General features: G+C 36.0%; 1 protein-coding gene and 1 non-coding gene across 3 annotated transcripts in view; both read left to right on the forward strand.

Annotated features, from left to right (window-relative positions):
- Positions 1-19,303, forward strand: part of UNC13C (unc-13 homolog C) — a 547,141-nt gene that overhangs the window by 237,915 nt on the left and 289,923 nt on the right. For both annotated transcript variants that reach the window (XM_044917815.1, XM_021693930.1), the window contains 2 exons: positions 15,754-15,923; positions 19,052-19,167. In XM_044917815.1, the coding sequence (XP_044773750.1) occupies positions 15,754-15,923; positions 19,052-19,167 (286 nt within the window). The remainder of the gene's footprint in view (positions 1-15,753; positions 15,924-19,051; positions 19,168-19,303) is intronic.
- LOC123325772 lies at positions 7,290-7,395 on the forward strand. Its single transcript, XR_006540630.1, has one exon. It is a non-coding gene; the product is annotated as a U6 spliceosomal RNA (small nuclear RNA).

Raw genomic sequence — 19,303 nt, forward strand, 5'->3', positions numbered from 1 at the left:
TTTAATGAGTAACAAAAAAGAAGAGTGTGATTACGCTTACTATAATACTTATTTTTTTTTAATTTAAGTATAGTTGACACACAATGTTACATTAATTTCAGGTATACATCATAGTGATTCAACAACTCTATATGTTATGCTTGCTCACCAGAAGTGTGGCCACTGTCTTTCACCATACAGTGCTATTATAATAATATTGACTCTATTTCCTGTCCTGTACCTTTTATTCCTATGCCTTATTCATTCCATAACTGGAAGCCTTTAACTTCCACTCCTCCTCCTCATTTGCCCATCTTCCTACACCCCTTTCCTCTAGCAGCCTTCAGTTCTCTGTATTTATATATCTGATTCTTGTTGTTTACTCATTTGTTTTTTAGAATCCACATATGAGTAAATCCATGTGGTATTTGTCTTTCTCAGTCTTATTTATTTCACTTAGCATAATACCCTCTACATCCATCTGTGTTGTCTCAAATGGCATGATCTCATCCTTTTTAATGACTATGTAAATTTCCTGTGTGTGTGTACACATGTATATCTTCTTTATCCATTCATCCAACAGTGGACACTTAGGTTGCTTCCATATCTTGGCTATAATAAATAATACTTCAGTGAACACAGGGGTGCACATATCTTTTTGAATACTACCCAGTAGTAGAATTAGTGGATCATATGGTATTTCTATTTTTGATTTTTTGAGGAACCTCCATACTGTTTTCCACAGTGGCTGTACCAACATTCCCACCAACAGTACACAAGGGTTCCTTTTTCCTCCACATCCTTGCCCACACAAAATAGAAAGCTTTTGCATAGCAAAGGAAACTCAACAAAAGCAACCTATTGAATGGGAGAAGATACTTGGAAATGATATATCTGATAAGGGGTTGATCCAAAATATGTAAAGAATTTATAAAACTCAACACCAAAAAACCCCCACAAACAATTATGTTAAAAAAGTGGGCAGAGTACTTGAATGGACATTTTTCCAAAGAAGATATGCAAATAGCCAACAGACACAAAAAAGGTGCTCAACATCACTAATCACCAGGGAGATGTAAATCAAAACCACAATACGCAACTGATAAATTATTGAACACTACATCTGAAACTAATGATGTACCATATGTTGGCTAATTGAACTTAAAAAATGGAGCAAGTAACCCTAATTTGTATGGAACCAGAGAAGACCCCGAATAGCCAGAGGAATGTTGAAAAAGAAAAGCAAAGACGGTGGCATCACAATTCCAGACTTCAGGCTCTATTACAAAGCTGTCATCATCAAGACAGTACGGTACTGGCACAAAAACAGACACATAGATCAGTGGAACAGAATAGAGAGCCCGGAAATGGACCTTCAACTCTATAGTCAGCTAATCTTCGACAAAGCAGGAAAGAATGTCCAATGGAAAAAAGACCGTCTCTTCAACAAATGGTGTTGGGAAAATTGGACAGCCACATGCAGAAGAATGAAACTGGACCATTTCCTTACACCACACACAAAAATAGACTCAAAATGGATGAAAGACCTCAATGTGAGACAGGAGTCCATCAAAATCCTAAAGGAGAACACAGGCAGCAACCTCTTCGACCTCAGCCGCAGCAACTTCTTCCTAGAAACATCGCCAAAGGCAAGGGAAGCAAGGGCAAAAATGAACTATTGGGACCTCATCAAGATAAAAAGCTTTTGCACAGCAAAAGAAACAGTCAACAAAACCAAAAGACATCCGACAGAGTGGGAGAAGATATTTGCAAATGACATGTCCGATAAAGGGCTAGTATCCAAAATCTATAAAGAACTTATCAAACTCAACACCCAAAGAACAAATAATCCAATCACGAAATGGGCAGGAGACATGAACAGACATTTTTCCAAAGAAGACATCCAAATGGCCAACAGACACATGGAAAAGTGCTCAGCATCGCTCAGCATCAGGGAACTCCAAATCAAAACCTCAATGAGATACCACCTCACACCAGTCAGAATGGCTAAAATTAACAAGTCAGGAAACAACAGATGTTGGCATGGATGCAGAGAAAGGGGAACCCTCCTACACTGTTGGTGGGTATGCAAGCTGGGGCAGCCACCCTGGAAAATAGTATGGAGGTTCTTCAAAAAGTTGAAAATAGAGCTACCGTACGACCCAGCAATTGCACTACTGGTATTTACCCCAAAGATACAAATGCAGTCACCTGAAGGGTTACGTGCACCCCAGTGTTTATAGCAGCAATGTCCACGATACCCAAACTATGGAAAGAGCCCAGATGTCCATCGACAGATGAATGGATAAAGAAGAAGTGGTATATATATATACAATGGAATATTAGGCAGCCATCAAAAGGAACGAAATCTTGCCATTTGCAATGACGTGGATGGAACTAGAGGGTATTATGCTAAGCAAAATAAGTCAATCAGAGAAAGATAAGTATCATATTATCTCACTGATATGAGGAATTCTTAATCTCAGGAAACAAACTGAGGCTTACTGGAGTGTCGGGGGTGGGAGGGATGGGGTGGCTGGGTGATGGACATTGGTGAAGGTATGTGCCATGGTGAGCGCTGTGACTTGTGTAAGACTGATGAATCACAGACCTGTACCTCTGAAACAAATAATACATTATATGTTATTTAAAAAAAAGGAAAAATGAACGGGGGGAATCAGAGGGGGAGGTGAACCATGAGAGACTATGGACTCTGAGAAACAAACTGAGGGTTCTAGAGGGGACGGGGTGGTTGGATGGGTTAGCCTGGTGATGGGTATTAAAGAGGGCATGTGTGCATGGAGCACTGGGTGTTATATGCAAACAGTGAATCATGGAACACTACATCAAAAACTAATGATGTAATGTGTGGTGATTAACATAACATAAAATTATAAAAAACTGCAAAAAAAAATATATATGCCTTCAAAAGGAAAAAGAAAACACAATGAGATATACCTTGCACCTGTCAGAATGGCAAATCAAAAAGATAGGAAATAACAAGTGGTGGTGAGAATGTGGAGAAAAAGGAACCTGTGATATTTTTTTGGTAAGCAATTTTGAATATCTACTTGCTACAGGTACTAGGGATTGAAACATAAAAAAGAATAAAAAAAACTCCCAGGGAAGTTTCGCTCAGAGGTGATATTTTCTCTGGGTCTTGAAAGATAGGTAAATGTTCATCAGGTAGAGGAATAGGGAAAAGAAATCCTTGTCCTAAGAAACACAATGAACAATGTGTCTGCAATGGAAAAATACATGGTGAATCAAAGAAATGGTGACTAGAAACCGCACCCATCTTGCATAATACATACTCCTACACAGCTATTCATTTCTCCAATTGTTGAGAGAGCCATTTGGTCCTCCAATTTTCTACCTGCTCTTTTTACTTGAAATCTATTTGAGATATAGCATTATATGAATTTAAGGTGTACAAAACCTTAATTTGATACATTTATATATTTTAATATTACTATTGTAGCAATAGTGCTGCTCTCATGTCACATAATTCTTTTTTTGTGGTGGGAATAATTAAGACTTTAGTCTCTCAGTGTATTAAATGATTATTATAATGTTATCTGTATTCACTGTGCTGTGCATTAGCTCTCCAGGACTTACATGTCTACTAACTGCAAGTTTGTACCCTTAAATAAAACCTCTCCTATTCTACCAACCCCAGCTTCTGATAGTCACCATTTTACTCTTTTTACTAGTTTATTTTTTTAGACTCCATATATAAATGATACCATATAGATCTTCTAATCTCTAAGTGGTCTCTCTCTTCACAGCAAAATGGACACAAGTATTTGTCTAAAGGTTTTTTACCTTTATTATTTTAACATTAATTTTTATTAATGCTAATATTTTAATAGCATTTAATAATTCTTAAGACAGCTATTAAAATTTTATTCTGCAACATTAGTATCTGTGAAGAAAATACTGGATATAAAGATAGAATATAAGACTTTGAGATATTCATGCTCTGACTGTGGGGCTCGAAGGTGGGGCAGACAAATGGGTCCTTCTTATAAGGTGGTACTTTATTCTTTGGTTCTCGGGTCTGTTATGGTATAAGGGCTTCTTTCAGCCAACCCTTCAATGCTAGTGCATGAATTCCTCTTCACTTCTTGTCCTTTTTCAAAATAATATAATTGATTTCTTGTTCTTATTTTTATCATCTTCTTGGTCATTAATTTATAGAATGGATCTACAATGCCCAATTACTATAAAGAAAAACCTCAGGAAAACTTAAAAGTGAAATGTCGGGGACTGTTTTTTGATCCTGATACCCATAACTCAGTTGTCCTTAAAAATGCAGGTGGGAATAGCTGGTGTGCACCATCCCTGGGTTTTGAACATAGAGTCTGTTCATCTACTGTAATAGAATTCAGAGGTAATAGGGTTGGGATCTTAAATCAGGCACAATTGAGACATCAATATGGCAATGGAAGTGGGTTACATAATTCATAATAAATCACTAAAAGGAAATGTGAACACTCTCTCACAGTATTTCCATTTGGTGGGTCAGAGTTTAAAGAATTAAGCTGTAACTAGAGAATTTAATTACTGTTCAAAAGGCTGCTCCTTTGCCTCAGGATGGCTCTTGCCAGTTTCTGGCTGCTGATTTTCTCAATGTTCTGCCTGGAAGCCTTAGTTAAAATGGGATTATTTACAATTACTAGATATTTTAAAATACACTTTTGTTGATTGTATCAGATAAATATGAAGAATAAAATAGAAATGTTTACTAGTTCTGCCACCTATATTTCGATACATACCCTTACAGCTTCTTTCAGTGCAAACACACACACACGCATTTATTCATATGTATTTAATATCCCTTATTAATGTTTCTGTTAACCAAACCCAGTATAATACCATTTAAAATATAGAATTCTCATTTGCTACACTTAAAATGTGTGGCTATAATTTTACACAATTTTAATAGACACGATTTTTAATGTCACATCACTTCCTATTGGCTTTTTTCCTGACAAAGTTGCCACGTGAGATCTATTTTACTTCATTAGATCTAGTGCCGCTCTAAGTGCAGTTTTCATTCTTCAGACAACTGTTTGTTAATATACTACATTAGTAATGACTTCCCATCACAGTATGATTACATGGGGAAGGGCTTCTTTCTTCCCATCGAATTCAGACTTTATGGACTTTATGAAATTCATGGACATCTCTCAACGTAAAGCAACTTTTCTCGGAATGTGTTAAACTCTGATAACTTGGCTAAGGCCTGGGTTTTATTTTTGTGTTGTTACTTTTTTTGTTTTGTTTTTTGCTTTAATCATTGGAGATATATTGGACTTTCCCCAGGAAACTCTAAATCTAAAAATATTTGCATTGAGACCATTTGCAAAGTTGGAATAAATAATTACAAAGAAATTAGTCATTTGGATGGCTTCCAAAAAAAAAAAAAAAAATTGGCCCAATAGCGATTGGCTCTATAGAGATACCGTACCTGTGATTTAAAAACAAAACATAGACACACACAAAAATCCTGAGTCAGGGGGAAATGTTTTCCTTTAATTTGGGAAGAAATAAAACATCATATTCTTATGGAAACAAAACCAGTCTTTAACAATTAAAAAAAACATAAAATTAGACATATGAACCATCCTTTAAGAAGGGAATTATTTTTAGTTAAAGGAAAACTACAAAACGGTGGCTCTAACAATATTTATCAAGAGTTTGTGTAGTAAAATATCTTATTCTCTACTGATTTAAAAAAAAAAGCCAAATTCACAAACTAGGAAACTAAACCAGAAGTCTTGGTTAGCTAATTAACCAGGTTGGATATGGTCTAGTAGAGGAAGATTTAATGGGGCTACGTTTTTTTTTTTTTTCTATTATATGTAACAGATTTTTTTTTATATGTAAGGATATTTCTCTTGCTGTCAAATTTTGTTTCGTATGTGAGCCTATCATTTCCCATCTGAAATGCAAAACTGTGTGTTTTTGTAAAAGTCAGGGTTTATGAAACACATGTTAAATAGTTAAGTGACATAAAACACATCGGGTGTAAAAAATAGTAACAGCTCATAAATTAAATGTTTTGAATTATTTTGTATATAATCAAGCAAAATGAACTTCGTAGTTTATTATTATTTACCTATTTGATTTTATTAGAATTTCATTCACTTTGGGCGCCTGGGTGGCTCAGATGGTTAAGCGTCTGCCTTCGGCTCAGGTCATGGTCCCAGGGTCCTGGGATCGAGTCCCACATCGGGCTCCCTGCTTCCTTGGGAGCCTGCTTCTCCCTCTGCCTCTCTCTCTCTCTGTCTCTCATGAATAAATAAATAAAATCTTTAAAAAAAAAAAAAAGAATTTCATTCACTTTCACATTAAGCCACAGATCTAGATTAATAAAAAGCAGTTGATTTCATTCAACAAAAATTCCAGGTATAGGCATTTGAGGGCTAGTAAGGTAACTAAATTATTCCATCAAAGAACAAAGCTTATTCCACTTACCTGTTCTAACATCTTTAGTGAAAGCTGTTCTGTATCCATATTCCAGAATAATAAAAGAGGAAAACGTAACAGAGAAGATCAGAAGACTTTGGCTTATATCTAATTGGCAGAACTATGTTAAGTGGTCCTCTCCAATTAGAAGGAAGGCTGAGATACTGCATAAAAGTAGAAAAGGAAGGGTTGAAAGGTTGTTGAGTAAATACATTTATAGTGTGGGCCACCTTCCACCTCGTTGACTATTCAGCGTTTATATACAGCCTTTCTATCTCTATATTTAATTTAAATAAAATGAATTCATCCTCTCCCTTCCAAGGTAGGCAATACCAAAATTTTATACAGTTAGTGCATTTAGCTTGAAGTCTGTGATCTTTGGGTAGTCTCTGCATCCGCTCCAGGTTTGGTTCCTTGTGATCCTGGGACTTATTAATTAAAGGCTTATCATCTTCCTCCAAAATTCCCAATGTATTATTGTGATGAGAGAAGAAGATGGGGCAACAGCAATTTAAAAGTCTTATTCAGTAATAGGGAAAGTGGGAAAGACATAACCATTGTCGGTACATTAACAAATATAGAATCCTACTAGACACCTGTAGACACCTACTAGACACTCTGGGCTTTCTGATCCTAGCAGCAGGAGTAGTTACTTGGCTAACCAATCTGGCAGGCCCTTGTGCTTTCCAGATGAATTTCTTTTATCCATTTTCCTCCAAGTCATTGGTTCTACGTCTGGGGAGACCTTCCTCACTCAATATGTCAATGTCCACACTCTAAGCAGGTACTCTGGAAAGTGCAAGCAAATGAAAGAGGGCTCTAAAAATAATTAAAAGGTACTCACTTCGCAGGACCTATACTAAAATCAGAAAAATACAGACGAGATTAGCATGGCCCCTGCATGAGGATGACATACAAATTAGCGAAGCATTCCTTATTTGATGATGATGAAGATCAGAAGCAGCGTAAGACTAAGGCATTTACAGGGCGCCTGAGTGGTTCAGTTGGTTAAGTGTCCAACTCTTGATTTTGGCTCAGGTCATGATCTCAGGTTTGTGAGATCAAGGCCCACACTGGGCTCACACGCTGGGCCTGAAGTCTGCTTAGGATTCTCTCTCTCCCTCTCTCTCTCATTAAAAAAAAAAAAAAAGCAGCAGCAGCAGCAGCAGCATTTACTTTAAATACAGCTGTAGCCCGCCTGAGGCACATTTGATAATACTCTTCCCTGGAAAATTTACCAAGATTCCAGGAGATGGGCTTCAAGACAATTTTATGAGTAACCACATGAGCCTGCAAACTTTAACTCTTCACTGCCGGCTCCTCTGCTCTAATTTCTTTCTCTTGACCTAATGGTTGCTGCCTCAACCTCTGCAAAGTAGTAAGCATGCCAAGGCGAGAATGAATGCAACACCGCTGATTTCATCTTTGCCACTAAATTCCCTTCATTGTCACTCAGAGACTTCCTGGAGGAAAGTGTTTGAACAGCCCAGGGGCACAATTTTATCTCCTTTTGAAGTTGCACTTAGAAACCCTTGCTTGGGGCGCCGTGGCTCAGTCGTTGGGCGTCTTCCTTCGGCTCAGGTCATGATCCCAGGGTTCTGGGATCGAGTCCCACATTGGGCTCCTTGCTCGGCAGGAAGCCTGCTTCTCCCTCTCCCACTCCCCCTGCTTGTGTTCCTGCTCTAGCTATCTCTCTGTCAAATAAATAAATAAATAATTTAAAAAAAAAAAAACCCTTGCTTGTTACCTGTGCATTACATTTTGTATATACAGAAGCAGCTGGCTTTTCTCAAACTTGTAGGGTTCCAAATTTATGATATCCTCAGTCAATTTATATTGCGGGGCACAAGGAGAGTGAGCCTCTTTGGGCATAGCTGGGCCCCCTTGCATCTCTGCTTACAAACTGTCTGGATTTAGTTTGAGTGCATCTCCACTGTAGTGCATTTTTGATAGCAGCCGAACTTAATAAACATGTGGCAACATTCTAAATTTTACTCCAACCATTCACATCATAGAAAAACTTTACTTGGCATGTGCTCAGAATTGCAAGGTATAGCAAGCAACAGTTTGACCTGCTGTTCTGCTATTGCACTTGGCAGTGACTTGGCTTTCCAGACTGTGGTCATGAAATCTTCGCTGGCTGCCCCCATCATGTCCTCCACAGTCAGTTCCACATAAGTCCTGGTATTGAAGTTCCCTTCATTTTTTCAAAGTTACTGCATTCGTCAGTATTCTTAGTTGCAAAGGAACTAGAGTTTGCTCTAATTAGTTTTAGGCAGAAACAGATTATTTCCTACACTGTTAGGTTGCTCAAGACTTTGAAAGGCAGAGGGCCTGCCTTTGAAGCCACTGTAGAGAAACTGTCCAATTCCATCGCAGGGTTTCTTTGGAGAAAACAACATTGCCATCATTAATCAATATTTTTGCTTCGCAAGACTAAATACCAGAAACTTTACATCAAAATACTAAAGGCTCCGCCACCAGTGTTGCCAAATGAGCAAATTCTCAGAATAGAACCACTGCTTCACTTTAATTTTGAGTTCAGATCTTACTTGAATGGAGGTCAAATATCTGGGCCATCACTACAAAGGAATCTAGGAATGTGAGTTACCTAGCTTCAGTCTTGGGAAGAAGAGGAACATAAAGAGGAATGTAGCCAAAATGGAAGGAGAATGTTCAGAGAGGCTGAACATCCACATGTGATGATTCTTCACCACACTATCCTGAACTAAACGTCTGGTTTTATATGCATTGCAAAATCCACGTGGAATTTCCAGTATTTGCAATAGCAGTCCCACAATTGTCTTTACTCTGTGGAGATAAAAAATGTAAGTTTCTGACAGCTTAAACTTGAAACATAATAGCAAACATTGTTTATTTTAAGTATTATTTACAAAAAGCTCTTTGGGAAAGATAAAGTAGGAACTAGCATGTCTTTATGAGGAAAAAAAAAAAAAAACCCAGAACAAATGTAATAGAAGATGTTAATAATAGAGGAATCTGGCTGGGGGACATGCAGGGACTCTCTGTATTCTCTTTACACTTTTCTCTAAATCTATGATCTAAATTTAAAGATTTACTTAATTAAGAAATGAAAAGAATAGAATCAATGAGAAATACAGAGATATTCAAATTCCCTTACGCAAAATCACAAGAACCGGGGCACATCGTTGATTATATTTGTTCTGAATCCATTAATATCACATGCACTTTATTTTGACATTAAAGAGGGAAGAGTATGGTTGGTTGAATTATCTAACCTCACTAAGTCTTGTTCGTGTCTGTACGTTAATAGGGGCTCCGAAAATTACTGCTATGTGGGTGAATGAGTAGCTGGCTGTATGGGTGAGGGAATGGTAAACTCTTGATGGTACAATAACAAAAAATACAAACCGAATTAATGAAGAAAATAATGGAAATGCGAGCAGTCATTTGGAAGGTGTACTTCCATCTGGTACAGAGAAGTTATTTCTAACAGGAATTTGAAAAGAGATATTACAGTGTTGTCTCTCAATTTGATAAATACACATACAGAAACACACAATGTATATGTGTGCATATACAGTTATGAATTATGTACAAGGAAAAATTATACATGTATACATATATAGTTATACTGTTTCATATGGAGTACTATTTGTGTATATGAGTGTGTGTGTGTGTGTGTCTGTGTATCAAGCTAAAAATCTTTACCTTAAATTTATAACAAAAACTAGAGGCTCAAATACTTATTCTTACAAATGAGACCGGATATTTTGATTTTGTTAAGTAATAGATTCTAGAAATATTTACCAATCTTTATTATCCAGAGTTTGCTGTTTATTGCACTTGTTATTTGCAGGTAAAAATTTTTTACATGTCTGTCTCCTAGGACCTACATGAACTCTAGTGGTTATTTTATCAAAAGGTGACAAAAAAGGATTTATTTCTGTTTTTGTAATATTTTGCATTTTAAGTTTATGGCAATGATAATTATTTTGATTGATATTCTAAGTTTTCTTTCATTTTTCTAAGAATGACACAAATGAGCTGAGAACTGGGTTTTTTGTTTCTACATTGATTTTTTTATTTTTAATAGCAAAGAAATTAAAATCTGAGCTATTTTTAATATAAATTTTGGGTTAAATGCCAAAAATTACTGTATCTCAGTATCCTCACTACTATACTTTCAGTTGTGTTATCTTTGGAATTCTGAATTAGATAGGAGGCAGCTGTCCTGTCATCTATCCCAACCGCTCTCCTTGGTTTGAAAGTGGTTTTGTTTGCTGCAATGGATACAGCATCATTGATTAATTATTTTTCCTTCCCCACTATTTCCACCATTGGAAATAGCTATCAAGATTGGAGAATTTCTTTGTTGATATACATGATATTTCTAAGAATGACATTACGTTTCCTTCAAATATAATAAAGGGAATTTTTTTGGCAAAACTTTGTAGATTTTTTAATGAACATTTTGTGAATGCTAGATGCATGCCAGAAACTATAAGAATAGAGATATTAATAAATCTAGATCTTACCTTCAAAAATAACTTATGAAATGAGGACATTATATTAATGACTACTATAGATCAAACACTCGTCTGTCACTGTACTAACTGCTGTCAGGTATTTCACTTAATTTCTATAAATATCTTCTAAGATAGGTATCATTAACCCCATTTTATAGATAAACAGATTCATAGAGGCTAAGTCAGGTAGAAGTAGTTAGTTCTCAAACCCTGACCCCCTTTGTATAAAGTAATTCACAATGACTTTTGTATGCTGAAACAAAATAATATGTAATTTCATCTATCAATACAATTTTAAAAAATGAGCATAGTGTTCCAAAAGGAAAAAATGTTTAATGTAATGTATTCTAATACGTATTTTAACATATAAGAGTAAAATACAGCTACCCTCGAATACATAAGGTAGTAGTTATATGCTTTCGTATGTTGGTAGAATTAGCATATATGTGACCATCTCCACTCCAGACTGATACAAATACTTTGATTCAGATACTGTGAGCGATTTTGACATTGGTAATATAATTTCTCAAAGTGCAAAACAGCTCTTGGTAAAGTTCTGAATAGCAACAACAATTTTCCTTTGATTAGTGATTTAGACACTGTTTTCTAAAAAATTTCTGTCTTAAAATACACACAAGAGTTGGTGTTTATATGTAAAAAAAAAAAAGTCTCAAACTGAGGTGATTTTCAATGCATTTTGCATCTTTATTAATGCTTTTGCATCATTTCAAATCATGCAGGCTGTCCAGTACATGGTAAGGTGTCCAAATCCCAGGCCTACCCCACCTAATGCCACTAGTTCCCCTAAATGTTTATAGCAACCAAAAAAAAAGTCCCAGAAATTGCCAAACTGCTCTATGTAGAAAGTTCTAGCATTACGTAAAAATAGTGGGGCTTATTTTTCACATTGCCATGTTATACTGCAAGTTTTATTATTAAATGTACTGTATTATCTTGTCTCAGGTTAATGGGAGAGAGAGAACTCTGTCAATTGCCCTTAAGTATTTTTTTTTTAAAAAGATTTTATTTATTTGACAGAGAGGGAACACAAGCAGGGGGAGTGGGAGAGGGAGAAGCAGGCCTCCCGTTGAGCAGGGAGCCCGATGCGGGGCTCGATCCCAGGACCCTGGGATCATGACCTGAGCCCAAGGCAGACGCCCAACGACTGAGCCACCCAGGCGCCCATGTCCTTAAGTATTTTTTATGCCGTGAGTCCATTTGGCAATCTGGTGAATACCATGGACGCTTTTCAAAATCATTTATTTGTAAATTCCTAAGATAAAATATATAGAATTGAAAAAATCAATTACTTTGAAGAATACTTTTAGTACAGTAAATGATAGTTACAAATAACATTACAAGTTTCATAACAATGGTAATGTTACATGTAAATATCTTGGTTTTATTGGTGACAAAATCTTCCAGGGACTCAGCTGTGGTTTGTTGTTTATGTTCATAATTGAAGGAAAATAAAGGTGAAATTATTTTATTTCTTTTTTCAAGTTGTTTAAATTCTAGTTAACATACAATGTAATATTAGTTTCAGGTGTAGATGTTAGTGATTCATCAGTTGCATATAACACCCAGGGCTCATTGCATCACAAGCCCCCCTTAATGCCCATCACCCAGTTACCCCATCCCCCCACCCACCTCCCCTCCAGCAAACCTTAGTTTGTTCTCTATAGTTAAGAGTCCATTTTCTGATTTGCCTCTCTTTTTCCCCCTATATTCATCTGTTTTGTTTCTTAAATTCCACATATGAATGAAATCATATATTGTCTTTCTCTGACTTATTTTGCTTAGCATAATATACTCTATCTCACTCCCCATTGTTGCAGATGGAAAAACTTCATTCTTTTTTATGACTGGGTAATATTCCATTGAATATGTGCCACATCTTCTTTATCCGTTCATCAGCTGATGGACGTGGGCTCTTTTCATAATTTGCCTATTGTTGCTAATGCTGCTATAAGCATTGGGGTGCTGTGCTCCTTTGAATCAGCATTTTTTTAATCCTTTGGGTAAATACTTAGTGCAATTGCTGGATCATAGGGTAGTTCTATCTTTTTGTTTTTTGTTTTTGTTTTCATTTTTTAATTTAAATTCAATTTAATTAACATATAGTGTATTACTAGTTTCAGGGGTAGAATTCAGTGATTCATCAGTTACATGCAACACCCAGTGCTCATTACTTCAAGTGCCCTCCTTAATGCTGACCATCCAAGTACCCCATTCCCCACCCATCTCCCCTCTAGCAACCCTCAGTTTGTTCTCTATAGTTAAGAGTGTCTTATGGTTTGCCTCCCTCACTATTTTTTATCTTATTTTTCATTCCCTTCCCCGATGTTCATGTGTTTTGTTTCTTAAATTCCACATATGAGTGGAATCACATGGTATTTGTCTTTTTCTGACTGACTTATTTTGCTTAGCATAATACCCTTTAGTTCCAGCCATATCATTGCAAATGGCAAGATTTTACTCTTATTGATAGCTATGTAATACTCCATTGTGTGTGTGTGTGTGTGTGTGTGTTTTAGATATATATACACATACCACATCTTTATCCATTCATCCGATGATGGACATCTGGGCTTTTCCCATATTTTGGCTATTGTGGACATTGCTGCTATAAACATTGGGGTGCGTGTGCCCCTTCGAATCACTATGTTTGAATTCTTTGGATAAATACCTAGTAGTGCAATTGTTAGGTCATAAGATAGTTCTATTTTTAACTTTTTGAGGAACCTCCATACGTTTTCCAGAGTGGCTGCACCAGTTTGCATTCCCTCCAAATTGTAAGAAAGTTCCCTTGTCTCTGCATCCTCGCTAACATCTGTTGTTTCCTGAGTTGTTAATTTTAGCCATTTTGACTGGTGTGAGGTGGTATCTCATTGTGGTTTTGATTTGTATTTCCCTGATGTCAAGTGATGTTGAGCATTTTTTCATGTGTCTGTTGGCCATTTGGATGTCTTCTTTGGAGGAATGTCTGTTTATGTCTTCTGCCCATTTCTTAACTGGATTTTTTTTTTTTGGAGGGGTGAGTTTGATAAGTTCTTTATAGATTTTGGATACTAGCCCTTTATCTGATATGTCATTTGTGAATATCTTCTCCCATTCTGTAGGTTGCCTTTTAGTTTTGTGGATTGTTTCCTTTGCTGTGCAAAAGCTTTTCAGCTTGATGAAGTCCCAATAGTTCAGTTTTGCTTTTGTATCCCTTGCCTCTAGAGACGTTTCTAGCAAGAAGTTGCTGTGGCTGAGGTCAAAGAGGTTGATGGATTCCTGTCTCATATTTAGGTCTTTCATCCGTTTTGAATTTTTTTTTGTGTATGGTGTAAGAAAGTCATCCAGTTTTATTCTTCTGCATGTGCAATTGCTGAATCATAGGGTAGTTCTATTTTTAACTTTTTGAGGAACCTCCATACTGTTTTCCAGAGTGGCTACATGAGTTTGTATTCCCACCAACAGTGTAGAGAGTTCCCCTTTCTCCACTTCCTTGCTAGTATCTGTTGTTTTCTGTGTTGTTAATTTTAGCCATTCTGACTGGCGTGAAGTGATATCTCATTGTAGTTTTTATTTGTATTTCCTTGATGAGTGATGTTGAACATCTTTTCATGTGTCTGTTAGCCATCTGTATGTCTTCTTTGGAAAAATGTCTGTTCATGTCTTCTGCCCATTGCTTAACTGGATTATTTGTTTTTGGGTGTTGAGTTTTATAAGTTCTTTATGTATTTTTGATGTTCGGAATTCATCCACTGACCCCATGCTGAAGATCCTTATGCTAGAGTGAATGCACATGCAGAGCAAACTGGAGCTCATCATTGATCATCCTAACTGGCTCAATACCTACCAAAAAAAGTTAGAAAGAGCAGGTGATGACCCGATGCTTAAAGAATGATTGGTTGGCAGACAGAGAAGCATAGGGAAGAGTGTATACAAAAGCCAAAGGGTCAGGAAACACCATAATATGTATTGGGAATACTAACACTGTATGTGTGGGCTTCAACAAGAATAAGTGGAGGAAACCTTGAAGTGAGAAATGGATTAAAGTGTGAAGTTTATTCTTAAAAACAGAGGGTTTTGCTCTAATTCTAATTGATTTAACAGTATCTTACATACTTACTGGGATTTTTAGTATTAAGTACTAGCACATAACTGTGTTGTCATTTATACTCTGTGACATCCATAGCAGTAAAATTAGCTTTATATTGATGGTGCAGTATTTTCTGAGCATGGCTGTGTTTTTCTAGAAAACCATTGCAAATAGGAAATATATCAAAGAGAAAATACACTAAATATTTTTGACCCGTATTTGATTATATTTAGTTCAGTTAAAGGAATTATATTGGAATAGGATAGGATTACCCCTTATTAACATTGCTTAAGGGCGCCTGGGTGGCTCAGTTGGTTAAGCGACTGCCTTCGGCTCAGGTCATGATCCTGGAGTCCCGGGATCGAGTCCCGCATCGGGCTCCCTGCTCGGCGGGGAGTCTGCTTCTCCCTCTCCCACTCCCCGTTTGTGTTCCCTCTCTCGCTGTGTCTTTCTCTGTCAAATAAATAAATAAAATCTTTAAAAAAAAAAAAAAAAAAAACATTGCTTAACTAATGCAGCATTTTTCAATATCCCTGACATCTGTAACATCCTACAGATGGAATGGGTCAGTGGGAAATCTCATTTATTAGGTAACATACTATGCCTTTCTGGATTAGATAGATTTAAAATGAGTTGCTAACATCAAATGCCATTTAGAGCATTACCAATAGTTATTAACTTATCCACATTTATTTTCAGTGAATGCCATAACTCCACAGATCGAATCAAAGTCAGAGTGTGGGATGAAGATGATGACATTAAATCCAGAGTCAAGCAACATTTCAGAAAGGAGTCAGATGATTTTTTGGGACAGACAATTGTAGAAGTGAGGACCCTGAGTGGAGAGATGGATGTCTGGTACAACTTAGGTGACTATTTTTAAATTTACTTGAAAAACAGTTAAATAAATTTCAGAATATCTGTGGCCTGCATTATTCCCATATAAGTAAAAATAATCAGTGTCTTTCTACAATATTCTGCTGAAATATTTATTCAAATTCAGTATTATTGAAAGATGTTGGTAAATTTGAGATGAAAAGAGAAAGTCTTTCAAAAAATCTACTGGGTGTCTTTTAGGAGAAAAATATCCCATTCTTGATTTTTAATTCATAAATATAGCTTCAAAAACTTTGCTGAATGGATTAAAAAGAAATAACCTATGACTTTATGCTCTTTGACTTCCTTTTGATTCCTTAGTGAAATTTTAGCAATAAAGGAAAAGTGTATTTTGGATATCTTTCGAATGATTATATAAAAGTAGGGTGTCATTGGCAAAGCCATATATATGTGGACTTATGTTTACTCTGTTGATAAAGATACTGAGAATATGTTTAGTTGGCATGACTTTTTAAATGAAATTTTATTATGGAACCAAGAATTAAATAAAGTTTTATTTTGACTTTTACAGTAATTGAATAATAACCCAGAATCTTCAGTGCTGATTTAATAATAGTAAAAAATATATGGATCAGCTCAGTTTCTATAAAGGACATGATCCAAAATATCTTTAAAAAAACAACAATATGTTTGCCTATAGCTGATACACAATGTTCTATTAGGTTAAGGTTGTACAACATAGTGATTCAACTCTGCATGTTATGCTGTGCTCACACAAGTGTAGCTACCATCCATCACCATGCAACACTGTTACAGTATTGTTGACTATATTCCCTGTGCTGTACCTTTTATTCCTATCCATCATTTACTCATTCCATAACTGGAAGCCTCTTTCTCCCACTCCCCTTCACCTATTTTGCCCATTCCTCCAACCCCATTAACTCATGTGGAATCTAAAAGACAAAACAAATGAATAAACAAAAACCAGAATCAGATCTACCAATAAAGAGAACAAACTGATGATTGCCAGATCCAAAATTTTTTAGTGCTATCATCGGAAATGTTTTAATTAAAATTTTAAGGGCTGGTTAAGTCAAAGAAGTGTTTATACAGTCCCAGGATTACAAAGAGTTTCCATTTAGGTTATCAATATATTGTAGTAAGTTAAAGAGAGCTTTTGGCTTTTTGAAAAACCCACATACTTCAAATAATGAAATATTTGACAAAGGGATAAAGTCATAGAACTAATGAAACTCTAAATAATACAATAATTTTAAAGAACGAAAGATACATAACTTATCTGGATACAAATGATTCAAGCTAGACTAAGAACCCAATATCAAAATATATTTGAAAGAAATCTTCCTTAAAGAAAATGGTGCTTTTACATTATTGATGGAATTTTTCAGTTATAGTGATCATCCTCCTGTGTCTTGTTTATACTATAAGACACTTTTTCTATATGAAAACGGAGATGTTAGGTAAAAATAAACTTCAGGACATTAGCTCTGTGCAATACTCACAAATTGTGTTGTAAAGCGGTTTACTTATACATAGACTTTTTTTCTGTAGTAAGTTAGCATGTCCTTGAATTGAAGCAGTTAGAATCCAAAACAGAAATTCCTTCGGTCGTTCTTTTGACAAAAGAACAATCCTTTTGATGTTCTTTGCCTCCTGTCACATGTTTTTTGATGTGGGTAAATTCAGTTTGCCAAGGAGCTTGAATGAGCTATTATTAGTAAAATCAGTAAAAATCGGCTATTCAGCTCTTATGCTGAAATGGTCCTTCCATGTATGGGGAGGAAAATATGATGCAACAGGACAGGGAAATCTTTGCCTGTTCACTGGCAGTTTTTATATTTGTGCCGTCATTTGCTAACATTGGGAGTTTTAGAGGAGAGAGAAGGAGAGAAGGAGGGAGGCTGGGAAGGACAGGTTTTAGATTTGTGTAAGATCCCTTAGTAGGTTCAATCCCCATAAGTACCATATTTATACTCTTTGTATAGTGATCATCCTTCATCACATAGAATTCATTCCACCATGCAGAGGAGGACTTGGCCAAAAGTCCTGGGCATCTAAGCAGAGCCAGTGTCCCATATGTTTCTGGGGATGATGATGGTTAAAATCAAAGAACCAGTAATGCTCCCTGGGACTTTGGACAGAAGTCTGTGACAAAAAGATTCCAGAACTTGCATTTCTTTTGGCCCCAGCAGAGAACTTTAAGATTTGTTGAAAATCAACTATCTCCCAGCCAGTAGGAGAAACTCTCATGATACTGGCACTCCTCAGGGAAGAATCCTCATAACATAATGACTCAAATATTAACAATGAAAAGTCAGCAGACATTCCACGAGAAGAAGGCAGACTTCATGATTTAAATGTATCTTTTATGACTATAAATACAGTCATGCTTAGGAAGAGAGTCAGTAAGTCTTTGCCACTTTCTCTGTTACTCTACCTCCTTGTGTTTTATTTGTGTCAGCTTGCCTCTTTTTATTTCATCTGTGAAGTAGATATCAAATGTAGGTCCCCTATGTACATTCAAACTCTAGGAATTTTGTGATTATGCTTTTTTTTTTTTTCTCTTAAAGCTACTGATCAGGTCATATTAAACACACATACACATTATTTGATTGAATTGATTGCACATTGATTCCGTCCCAATAAACAGTTAATCCAACACATTAGTAAACACAGGCCATAGACTGTATGTCTTTAGGAATCACTGATAAAACTGTGAACAAATTTTTGTTAGAGCTTTGACTCATCTTTTCAAGCATGGAAAGAGAAATGAAAGCTTTTACATGAAATAGTTTTCTGGTTAATTGTATTTTTAAGTTATCTTGCTTTTAATTGCCCAAACAATTAATTTCATTGGAGAAACTGATCAAGTACACAGAAGTTTGTATCAGAATGGCAGAGTCTTCCGATTAAGCTTTGTGGTTTGAAGTATCTGTAATGTGGTTTGACAGTTAGTGACACATATATTTTAGGCACATTATTTTAAATTGTGTTTACCAGAATCATGATGGCTAGTTAATAATCAAACCTGATCTAAAAAAGTGGCTTTTAGCCATGTAAGCCTTTTTAAAGCTTTTGAGAATTTCTTTGAGAAATATGGTATTTTCAAAAATGACCAATTACTGTTTCACTTTATCAGAGAAACGGACAGATAAGTCAGCTGTGTCTGGGGCCATTCGATTGAAAATCAATGTGGAAATAAAAGGAGAGGAGAAGGTTGCCCCATACCATATACAATATACATGTTTACATGAGGTAAGTGAATTGAATTGTATTAATAATAAAACCTTGAAAAGAAGTAGGTCTTTGTGGATTATATAACAAGATATTTGGCTTAAAAGTATAATTGAATTAGGTTTGTGCAAATTGAATTTGTTCCTGGAGTTTTGAC

The sequence above is a fragment of the Neomonachus schauinslandi genome, chromosome 9 (genome assembly GCF_002201575.2).
Source record: "Neomonachus schauinslandi chromosome 9, ASM220157v2, whole genome shotgun sequence".
NCBI classification, from domain to species: Eukaryota; Metazoa; Chordata; class Mammalia; order Carnivora; family Phocidae; genus Neomonachus; species Neomonachus schauinslandi.